At 35.5% G+C, this 12,665-nt stretch overlaps 1 protein-coding gene across 4 annotated transcripts in view; it reads left to right on the forward strand.

Annotated features, from left to right (window-relative positions):
• Positions 1–12,665, forward strand: part of Cntn6 (contactin 6) — a 347,844-nt gene that overhangs the window by 268,221 nt on the left and 66,958 nt on the right. For all 4 annotated transcript variants that reach the window (XM_036181619.1, XM_036181617.1, XM_036181615.1 and 1 more), the window contains exons 9-11: positions 3,160–3,296; positions 4,974–5,103; positions 6,823–6,973. In XM_036181619.1, coding sequence (XP_036037512.1) covers positions 3,160–3,296; positions 4,974–5,103; positions 6,823–6,973 — 418 coding nt within the window. The remainder of the gene's footprint in view (positions 1–3,159; positions 3,297–4,973; positions 5,104–6,822; positions 6,974–12,665) is intronic.

A 12,665-nucleotide genomic window follows, 5' to 3' on the forward strand; every position in this document is an offset into this window, starting at 1 on the left:
ACATTTTTGTCAGTCAGTATCTTTGGCAATGTATTAGTAAAGGAACAACTGATAGTTTTACCACACTAAAAATAATAAAGGTTTTGCCTCAGTTTTGATAAAAATATTTCATGTTTTTTAGATGATAGAAAAAGCTACAGCTAAGTGATGGATCAGAATATAATTATCCATAGACTGAATTAACAATAAACTACTTTATTATATATACTCTATAAATCTTTCAACACATGGAATTTTAAAAATGTTAACTAATAATTTTTAGAATAATCTTAGGCCTAAATAATTTTCAGTGATGTTACAGTTTGGACATTTCTGATTAGTTTAGCAAGTTCTCACAGATATTGATATTAAAATTCAAGTTCAAAACTGTGAAGAATCATGTAAACTTGGTCTCTTCTAATGCTGCCATAGCTTTTTTAACACAATGATCCAAGTCTACCTCACTAGTCAGCTTTTCAGTGGTTACTAACATTCCTTTTGGAAGAAAAATAAACAACCAATGAATTAGATAATAATTATGTATCATAGACACATATTAATTTGTGTAACACAAAATGAAGAAAAATCATCTTATGCCAGAGCTGAATAATATTTGAAAATCAAGAAGTTTCCGTTTTATTATATTGATAAGTTTAAGTTACAACTCAAAAATAGTGTCATTGTATATCCTTTTATATTTTGCATTTTGACCTCTGAAATTAGCCTTAATGTATTTTATGATAATTACAGAGAATATAATGCATTTAAAAGAGTTAGTTGGAGTTATGGTAGGGGAGAAATAACCAAAACTCAAGCTTGTATGGTAAACCCAAATTATTATTATTATTATTATTATTATTATTATTATTTTACCGTATTTCTTACATAGACAAAGCATTTAAGACACCTTTCTCATTAAAATGCTAGGGATCCAATGAATATGCACATGAAATAAATGAATATGTTTTAATATTGAGATTATTACATTAAACAATATGTATGTATGTATGCATGCATGCAAGCATGTGCTATGTATGTATGTGTGCTGTATATTGAGGCTTGAGAAAAAGTTTATATTTAAGAGAATGTATGGCAGTTGCAGAGGACCTGATTTTAATTTCTAGAACCTATTTCAGGCAGGCCATAAGAATCAGTCTGCAACTCCAGCTCCAGGTGGATCTGATACCTTTGGCTGCTGCTGGAAATGCACATTCCCCCACACAGACAGACAGATAGACAGACACATATTATCATGATCATCATCATCATCATTTAAATATACATATAATGTATTTTTATATATAATTTAACATGATAGTGATAAATCTTTCAAACTTAGATCTTAAACTTTACAAGCTCTGAAGTCATATACAAAAATGCAATATTTCTTGGGTCAAACATGTATTTTCATATAAATATTTACATACTGTTTTAGCATACAGAAAGAAGGTTCAGTTTTTTGTCAGTGCTCTGGGTTCTCATAAACCTTGCTGTGGTTTGTTTCTCAAGGCTTCAGGAGATATGTTCTAAAATTGGAAATAGATCTGGCTTCCACAGGAGATAATCATAGGTTGAGCCTCACCACCCAGGGATACCGTGACTCTTTCTGTTTGATGACCAGCTTCCTACAGAGCCTTAATGAAGGCATGTATCACAGTAGAGAAGCCTGGAATCAGCTACACAGGTTTTGTGATATATAACATTTCAACTCCACATGGTCCCATTTCTTCCTCTACTTGCTGTAGTGAGTGCTGCACAACATGTTACAAGGCTAGGCTGAAAGAGTCTGGTTTCAGGTGCATGCTAAGTACCTTGTTTTATGGTCCCACTTTTTTATTTCATCTTATTTTGCTTCTTTAACAGCCTGCTCAGTACTATTGCATCCCTAGACAGGGCATGCAGCAGTTTATCCTTAGATGAGTGTAGGCAGGAACCAAGGAATACTTGTCTCTCTGCCTCTCTTACTTTCCTTAGGTAGATAGCTCATGATGCTACATTAGGAGTGTGTTTAAAATAAAATAGCCCTTGCTGTTGGTTCAGTCAATAACTCCTTTTTCATTGACTTTGTTTCTGTGCAAACTGAAGAATCTTATCCTCAGACTTCTCCATTGTAGTAGCATTCACCAAAAAGGCAGCATTTTCCTCTGTTCAATGATTATAATTTGGCTGCTGAATTTTTTAAAGTATCTTGAAAGGGTCAGCTGACATCTCTGCAAACATCTAGAGGCATTGTACCCTGATAAAGCCCAAATTACAGGCAGTTGTGAGTTCATGGTGTGGGTTCTGGGAATATAAACCAAATTCAATGCAGAAGTGTCAAACACCTAACTAGACTTTTCCTCAGATTCCAAGAAAAGGCAGGAACTCCCCATTCCACAAGGATACAAGGACAGTACTAAAGAAGATAAGAGATCAGCAACTGTGCACAGGTTTCAAGTATCTTTAACATAAAGAATAGTCATATTAATACATTTAATTTACACTCCAGCTTTCTTCTTGAATGACAGTAAGACTAACAACTCCTTCTTTTCACATTTGATATACCAGTTGTTTATGCTTACTACTGTGCAGTGCTTTCTTAGATTAGAATATGAAGTTTGTAAAACTCCATGTATAGATTTCAAGTTAAATATTTCACTCTACTACAACTCCCAAAGTCTGCATTCCTCCTCAAGAGCCCAAAGGATATTGGATTATGTTATAAAAAAATGAAGGCTCCCATTTATGCTTTGTCAAGATATTAGGCTGTATTATTTCTGGTTTACATTCATTTACTTTTTGTTAGCTTCATATATATATAAAATATGACCTCAAAGTGTTTAGATTTGGTCTTTACGTCTCAACTGACTTATGTGCTGTGATTTAGCATGGCAATGTTCTTTAGCTGTCTTCTGAATTTTGACCTTTAATAGGAATTTACAAGTTGTTGCACAGGTGCAGCAAAATGACAAACAGCAACCTTTAGGTTGAGCCAAATATGGGGTGATAATTGTGACGGTTGCCCCTGCTAGATTCTGGCAGTTGTCCCCTCCCATCCTGTCCCCCCCCCCATATTTCACATATTGGAATGGCAATTCACCAGGATCCAGTTAATTCCCTGATAACTAAGAACATGGAACATACTGTATTACCTTGACTGAATTACCAACAAGATATTGATCTGCATTTTTTTAAAAATAGCTCCTCCAGAATGGGAACATAAAATCCAAAATACATACCTGTCAATCTATGACAGCTTATTTTGGGAATGCAAAGCTAGTGGAAAGCCAAATCCTTGGTACACATGGCTAAAGAATGGTGAACGACTCAGTCCAGAGGTAAGGAACTGTATGTTAGAAATCCTTTCCCTTACAAATACATTTTGGTCAAATAATAGCCATTCTCAGTAGTCGCTCATGTCTTTGGATTTTTCAGTGTACTCTAGTAAAGGAAACTTACATTTATGTAATCCTTAAACAAACTCAAAGGAAGAAAAGAGGGTTGGGATTGGAAACTTGGACATAGTCATACTAACGGTTATGAATACACATTCAGATGTCATTAACACATGTTCATTTAGCAGTAACTGGAATCAGTGGGGAAATTTAAAAAAAGAGAAGAAAAGAAAAAGAAAAAAGAAAGAAGAGAACATGAAGTTGGGAGGCGACATTGGGGATTGTATAGGGGGGAGGTGCAGTGGGGAACTATGGAGTCTTAAAAGACTTTATAGAATGTATGAATTATCAAGGGTAAATAAAATATTCTAAATAGTAACAAATTAAAATGATTGCATTATCAGCAAAGCTAGCATTCAATGCGCTCTCCTGTGGGTCAGGTCTCATACTCTGTTTTTTTTCTGTACATTGCTTTGTCCTCAAGATAATATAGGAGAGATAAATAGTGATCATTCCTTCAAATATATAAAGAAATGTATTTCAGAGAGGCTGAAACACTTGTCCAACATTGTACAGCAGCTACTAAAATTAAAATTGGCTTTCAGAACAGTTCCTGTGGGTACCATCCAGATGAGGAACACAGAGAAGGGAAACTATTTTCCAAGTTACAGAGCAGTTAGTAAATGATGTAGTGTGCCGAACTTTGTCTCATAAGAGGACTCAGAATCTGAGTTGATACCCACTCTCCTGCTTCTAGGAAATATGATGACTGTTCCTACTTTCATAAAAATAGATCTGAGTTTTTATACACATTTTAAATATAAACATATTTTCTCTTAGAATGTCTATCCCACGAGAGAACTTTTACCCTATCAATTTTTTTTCCAAATAATCATGTTAATGTTGCATTTTATTTTGCACATGTAGCCATAGCCAGAGTCATAAAGAATACATTATTTGGAAGGAAAAACATTGTTTTGTGTTTGTTTCTTTGGTTCAGTGTAACATTCTTCCAGGATTTTTTGGAATGCTTTCACTTTTTCTTTGTTTTCTCTAACCTACTTATATTATCCTTAGAGAACAGTAGCGGATTCATTGAAATATTTAGTTTAGGTTAGATTTTTATTATTAACTACTTTACTTTGTGCACATGAAATTGTATTTCAGTGCCCTAAATGACTCCTTGTAGCAGATGTTTGTTGCTGATGCAGGTGGTCTTTAGAGGACGTTATAGAAAGAAAGGCTGTGGCTTCTCTAACTTAGAACTTAGGCAACATACTGCAAACTCACCACATTCCAGGATCGTGGAAATTTCTAAATTATTTTGAATATCATAGAACAGGCAATTCCATATATTCTGTTCAGAGGATGCCAGTTTTCAAAGAAATGATATGGCACAGATTATTCCACCACCACCACCACCCCAAATTATTCCACAAAAATTATACTTCACACATTTTTCTTTTAACTTTAGAATGCCACTCAGAATTTTGCAGGCAAAGTTGCCAGTGATAGGAGCAAATGTTAATTAATATATTTTGTTCATGAGAATGCTTACATTAACAATTAAACACCTTTTATATTAATACAAAAATCTTTTGATGGCTATTCCTTTATTAGGAGAGAATTCAGATTGAAAATGGGACTCTTATCATCACCATGCTGAATGTGTCGGATTCCGGGATCTACCAATGTGCTGCAGAAAATAAATATCAGACAATTTATGCAAATGCAGAATTGAGAGTGTTAGGTGAGCTATTCATTTATAACTAAGAAATTTGAAATTAAAACTTTACATTCTATTATTTATACATCAACTGAACCTGATTTTTCCCTGTGAACTAGAAATTACTTTCCCTAGAAACAATGAGAAACATCTCAATTAGCTTTTTATACCATAAACGGTTTTAATTCTTTTTCTATTTTAGCAGTGCACTAAGATCCCATCATTAGTTGTGTGCCAAATTCAGAAGGGTTTTAATCAATTAAATAGATTCTAGCGTGTGGCCTTGAATACAAGACAATGGGATCCAACAGGAATATTTTCAGCTACAAATATGAGCATGAGAATTATTTTCAACCACACAGGCATAAGAAAAGCAAGTGACAATGTATAGAGACTTAAGACATGACTACCCACTTTATCTCCATTAAGTTGTGCACTGGCTGTCAAGTATGACACTGCAGCTTGGCTGTTGTACTGAGAACCTTTTCCTGAAGATGTGTAGATGTGTGGGTACAAGATGGCTGTTGAAGCTGCAGACATCAAGTTCATATTCAGGGCAGAAGTAAAGGGAGAAGACAGATCCTTCCATAGGTATCCCTTATTTTAAAAAGAACAATTCCTTAAGCTTCCCTAGAATTCTTGTCAAATTGTCATGCAGATACTGAAGTAAGTGCAGAATGATGAAGAGAGTTCCTTAGAGGCGGGGGAAGTGTTCAGGTTGGAACAGTGTGAGATTGGTACCACATGAAATGCAAGCAATGATGTCTGCTGTAATAAATGAGTGTGATGTATTTTTACCCAAGAATTGATTAGTGATAGGAAGAATGGTGGAAACAAGAAGAATAAAGAAGAGATCAAGTATTATAGGCTTTTGGATGCCAGGCATCTTGTTTATTCTTTAATCAGTACTATTTCACTGAACATTTATTATTTCCCAGGCTCCAAGAATAAAAATCCTTGAGTGAGAGTGGCCCTCGCCTTTGCTGAACTTACAGTTTAACTGAGAAAATAGCCACATTTAAAAGTTGCCTCTCTGTATGGTCAGGAACTGAACTGTTAGTGTCCAAACACGAGGCAAGCCAACTAGAACCTTCATGGAGAACATTCTTTTCAATCTGGGACACAAAGGCGAGTTGCACAGGCCAGATGAAAATTGCAGAAAAGCAATTGCTCAAAAAAGCCAGGAAGTCAGATAGTCGGACATATATGAAAACTTCAGTTCATTTGGACTTTAGAAATTGAGATTAGATACACAGATCCAATTTGCAGGAACATGGAAGGCTTGGGTGCTTCCCAAGCCTTCTGTTTGTTCTCTTTTTAGTGAACTCTTACTTATCCAACTGGGTAGGAATAAGACTGAGACTAACAAATGTGAGGTTTTTAAATTGCACTTAGCTGATCTACCTCTGTGGAAGACAGATTATATTTCCCTACCTTAAATATTCTGGAAGAAATTGGACATAGTGATAAAATACCTGTGATTTGCCATAGTGGCATAAACCATGTACAATATGTATATACATGTTTTTATCCATGCATATGTATATGTTGTGTGATTGTGTATGTGGGTGCAAGTGTGTGTGTGAATCTGTGTGTGTTTAAATTATTCTTGAGACAACTTGAGTATATTACATTTAATTTTGAATAAAAATGTTAAATTTTATACAGTATATTGGTTTAATCTTAAATTATTGCATGTTAATTGAGTGAATTAATGATTCAATTTTTAATTTTGTTTTCTAGCCTCAGCTCCAGATTTCTCAAAAAAACCCATTAAAAAAATTTCAGTTGTTCAAGTAGGTGGTGACATTTCTATTGAATGCAAACCAAATGCCTTCCCTAAAGCATCAATTTCTTGGAAAAGAGGAACAGAGAACCTAAGGCAAAGTAAAAGGTAAAAAAATTCTTACCTTATAAGTCATTTTTGTGTCTTATAATGTACCATCCCCCAAAACCTGCTTTTTTCCTCTATGATGAACCTTCAGTGGAGTACCCCAAGATGCCAACAATTTCACATCCTATATAAACATAAGTAGCTATAAAGCTAAAGCCTGTTTGTGTAATTTGGCTGCAACATTTTCTTTGCACACACTTATAGTAGAGTTATATTTTTAAAATCCTTTAAGACCGTTTTCTATATTCAGTTTGAAGGCTTTTCCTGACCCAGCCTGCTGAGAAAGCAGTGAGAACATTATACAAAGGCAAGAGACACTCCTATGCACACACCTGGTGTTATGGTTTTTAAATAGTCACACAGGTGTTCACCCCATGACTAAATGAATTCACCACATGAAAAAAAAAATGTGGAGAGTTTTCCTGTGGAGAAGCCAGAGAGGTTTCCTTCAAGAATGGATGCAGGTGAGAAATCTGAAGTCATCACTTGAATGTTTTCTAGGACAGTGCAGCAGAACAGAAAGAATACTTACTTTTTTTTTCAAACATACAACACACTTTATTACATTGATCTATAGATCCTTGTGTATAGAAAGGGTGGTCAGACTGCAGATAGCAGCTCTATTTGAATGATCTCTCTGTGTGACTGAGTCCTGTTAAGAATGGACCATTGTGCAAATATGAGTTCACAGAGCTTTTTTAACATCCTATGTAGCAGTGACCCTCATCTGGCAAGACAGGGCACATGAACCAAAGAAGTGAAATGTAATGAAAGTGAATGAAATACAGCTAAGGGGATGAATGACTGAGAAATAATACAAGCCTTATTTGGGGCAGGGGCTACAGACAAGCTCTCTGTAACTCAGAGCCTGCTGTCTGCTTATGAAATCAGTCAGACACAAGACAGAAAGGGGTAGGTGAATTTGAAAAGTTTCCTTTGTTGTCCACAGTTGGCTATTGGTAGGGGTTAGCAGTAAGTAGTCAGCTAAAGAATATCAGGTGATGGGTAAACATCTTTACTGAATGGCCTTTACTTGGGCTCCATAGCGCAGGGAAGGCAAAAATCAGGGCAAGAACATTAGTCTGGAAAGATTACTGTAGTTAAGGAAATTGTCACAACTCAGCTAGAATGGAGGAGCTTTTACCAAATGGTTTGGCCTTGGCTAAGTGTGGCAATGGATAGTTTTAGAGAAAAGGACCCACAAGACTGGTGTGTGAGCTGTCACTTCTCATTAACACTCACAACTTGAATTCTGACAAGTCTTGCTTCCTGCAAAGGTAGATTCACTGTGTAACATACCCAATATTGCAGGAAAAACTAGAAATACAGATTTTGGCAAAGAACCTTTGAAGCTAGAGAAAAAAAATCTCCATAGGCCAGATGTGAGGACACTGATTTGGTCTTAGCAGTCCTAGTATTGTCCCTGCTAGCCCCAGAAGAGAATATAAAGGAAACAACAGCAAAAATCAGAGGTTAGCATTGGTAATGATGGCTTCCTGCCTCTATCTGCTCTCCTATAGACCTCTCCAAATATCTGATGAAGTGTTTGAGAGGAAGCAACCTAGTACCTCTGTCTATTCTTTAATCTTGCCTTTATACAAAGTTTTCATATCCTTGGTTTAAAGACTTCCTAAAATAGAAATCCCCTTGAATTTTGAATTAATGAGTCAGAATAGAGGGATGAGTAGGGTATTAGAGTCTTTGAGAGAGGCTTTTCTTCGGGAAATGCCTCAAGACAAAGGCACAGGTGTGTCAGCATAGGGGAATATAAGGGTGAAGGGAACTTGCTGCCAGAACCCAGACTGGTCCCTTCTGGGAGGCTACTGCAGGTGTTCTCTGCTGAACATCATACAGTTGCTTTCCATATATTTTATCTTTCATCCCTAAAATTGAATCAACCTTTAAACATTCTGATGTGGAAGAATACTCCAGATATCACATGCCACCATACACTGGATTTAGATGGTATGTATACTCTAGTACACTGATTAACTCTGCTGTATTGTATAAAGTGGTTCTGCAGTGTGAACCCAAAGAGCAGGAGGAGATGCCAGTGAACTTTCATGACCTTAAAGTGCTCAAACACAAAGTGTGTGAGGAGGAGAAGGAAGAGTAGCTGAGAAACTGTGAGAAAGTTGGGGGAGGGGATTGAGGTGAAAGAAAATGCAGAAAGCATAAGGAATACTACATTTTCTAACTTTTGTTTTTGTTTTTAGTTCACTTGCCCCAGATAGAATCAGTGTCAGCCTCAGAGCAGTTACTAATGGCCTTAGCATATTCAAGCTCTCTTACTGTGATGAAAGGAATGGTCTTGTGGCCTCTTAACCTACAGAGAGTCTTCATAATAACATCTTCCTCTAGTTTGGGGATTTCATTAGACACTTAACAATAGAAAGCAAGCAAATTAAGTTCTGAATGTACATTCTAAAAAATTGAAGAAATAATTGAGCCCTAGCAGGATGTAGTAATTACAGGCATCTGTGTCTACCTGATATGGTGAGTATTAAACAGTAATTTGTAAAGGGCATGGGGCTAGCTAGCTACATGAGACATCATATCTCTGCAGGCTTTCTGCCCTGTTTCCTCATCTATTGCCTTTTGTCCTCACTGGTTTCATTAAGTGTGTGACTTCAAGCTGCTCACTGGAAAATACAGCATCTATGCTTGTAGCAGTACTTTTTTGTCAGGACCACTTGCCAGCAAATTATGACATGGAGCCTGATTATTAATTATGAAAGCTTGACCATAAGGTTAGGCTTGTCCCACTACCTCTTATAACTTAAATAAACCTGCTTTTATTAATCTAGATTATTTCTCATGGCTCAGCTACTTTTCCTAGGAGTCTGGATTGTAATGCATATGCCTCGATTCCTCCTCCTCTTCCTCTCTCTCTCCAGAAATTCTGCCTATCCTTTCCTGTCTAGCTATTAGTCATTCATCTCTTTATTACACTAGTCACAGCAATGCATCTTCAAACAGTATACAAATGTATCACAACATTTCCCCCTTTTTTTTCTAAATAAAAAGGAAAGGGTTTAACTCTAACATAGTAAAACTATATACAATAAGAGCAATTGTCAAGTAAGAATTACATTCACTATATTCAGTCCATTTGTATTTGGCAAATTTGGAGAAAGTACTGTACTATCTATCCTATCTTAGTGAGTCCAAAGTTTTATACCAAAACCTCTTTTTATCATGACTTGTATTACTATCCTGAAACTGTCTTTTTAGATCTTAAAATACCTTTTTAGATAAACAATTTAAGATTTTGTTTATCAGCCTTATAAACTTTATATCTCTTATGTAAGTTTCTTTTCTGACCTTGGTACAAGGAAAACTGCAACTATAACTATCTAGTTTTCATCCCCATCAAAAACCCCATTAAATAGAAGAATATAATAGTACCTATAGTACCTGAGTAAACAGGAAGTCAGAGCAAACAACTTCCAAAACTAGAGAAATTACAGAGATACTGGCTGCCTGGACAGACACCAATGTTCTTCTACAATGTTGGTGCATCCATCTTTGGCCTACAGGCCTAGAATATCTGACAGACTTTTATGTGAAGCAGGAATTTTGAAAAACTGCTTACCTTGCCTTGGCAAAGTTTGTCAGTCCCTTCTTTTGTGTCTTGCTCGTCCAATTTGGATATCATATTGTCAGCAATCAGGGCAAGGGTAGTTTCTTGACCAGATGGCTAGTTTAGTCACATTGAAAGCAAACTTCATAGAGGTTCTTGATACCCACCATCCCTTTTTGAAGTAAATTGATGCTGCCAAGAGCAGACATGTTTCACTGTCATGAGAAGTCTTATACTATTAAAACATCTTAAATGCCATATTCTATAGGTCTCTGAAGTGTTTGAAGACCATCTGTCTATCTAAAATATTTCTCTGTTTGACCTTACAAATATACCTACATGACAAGTTTGATTATTATGGATGACTAACTACTAACCTACATTTCTTAATTTCGTTAAACAGTTTTTAATAATAGTCTTCAAGGACTACAACTTTACATGACATTTTAAATGAGCTGCATAGGCACAATACCTTAAACAAGAGTAGAAACATGTACACTATTTATAACAAAAATAACCTTAATTTTATATCAATAAAAAAGATCATACATACCAATGTAAAATATTTGAGTCTCATAGTTGTTTTTTAGTTTAAACACAGATTCAATAATCTACCATTTTATCCTATAATTTTTATATCACCCCCCCTTTGGTTTCTTTTCAGAAAGAGATCCTTGAATCCAATCTCTTTTGTTTAGTTTCTTTTTTTCTGACCATGACCAGTAGCAATATGAAACTAACCCCTACTAAACAATGACACACATCCACTGAATGACCAGAAACCACCCACCTCACCTTAAGAATGTGAGCATCATGTTCTCTAGATTGCTTCCTGTTGTCTGGGGTCAGTGACATTTTTAGAGAACCCTGAAAAAAAAAAAAAGGATAAAGTCCTGGAAGAGGTAGCTGTATTATTTTTTTGTTTAGTTCCTTTGTTATAAGAAACTGTAGAGCTTATCAGAAGTCATGGCTTGAGTAGTCTGTGGGGCTAGACTATCTCAACTTGGAGCTTTGAAGTTATTCTGGATATAGAATTTTGAGAAAACTGCAATAGAGGCATTCTGAGAGGTTGGATCCCCTGGGTAACTTATTTTCAATGGTGTCAGGTCCTTTTGTTCTGAAAACACATAAACTTATAAAGTTATACATATCTGCATTAACATAAGTATCAAATGTACAGTGTGCACAAGTCAGCTAAACATGATTTTCTGTTATGATCAGGTAAAAGGCATCTGTCAACTTTTTAAGTCTATTTAGATTGTAAAACCAAACTGTAATATGTATCTCCATTCATGGGATATATGGAGAGTAGGGGTCAGCTGATCTTTTCTCCATCACTCTGTGGAACTTTCAGGTTTAACTCCAATATCTGACTCCTGAGATTTTATTAATAATAGAATATTTTAGATACTTACTTCATATGATGTCATTTATATTGGCTTTAATGGCTTTCTCGTAGTCTAGTCATAAGGACTTCCAAACAATTTGAAGGTTAAAAAAATGCAAAATACAATATTTTAGAAAGAACAAAAGGAAAGTGTAGGATGGGGAATGGAAAGAAAGGACAAGGTAAAGGAAATAAATTGGAAGGTAAGAAAACATTATGATTACTGTTCTCAAGTATATCTTAGAAGTTGAGTTGACTACCCAAAAATGTTTTGCTTTGAGTATACATTTGAGACATTTCTCTACCATAGGCCTCCTTATATAAAATGAATTGAAAGGATAACAAAATTTAAAATAACAGATTCTGATGCTATCTTTAACTGATCAGTTATAAGGTATATTCTTTCTTTTAAACTAGTAGCCTGACCATGAGATGGGGACTGAATAATTTTCCATAATCAGAACTTACCTTTCTTCAACAATTGTTGTTGGACACAGGCCAAATCCTAATAAAGTAATTGTAACTTGAAAATGGCTACCATAATGGAAGACAATTTCAAGAAAGGAAAGTATTAAAGTGCTAAGCATTGACACTAAATATTGTTTTTTTCTTGAGACATGGTTTCTCTGTATAGCCTTGAACATGCTGGAACTGAACTGCCTTTGAACTCACAAAGATCCATCTGCCTATGTCTCCTGAGTGCTGGGATTAAAGGCATGCAC

The sequence above is a fragment of the Onychomys torridus genome, chromosome 3, assembly GCF_903995425.1.
Source record: "Onychomys torridus chromosome 3, mOncTor1.1, whole genome shotgun sequence".
NCBI lineage: Eukaryota > Metazoa > Chordata > Mammalia > Rodentia > Cricetidae > Onychomys > Onychomys torridus.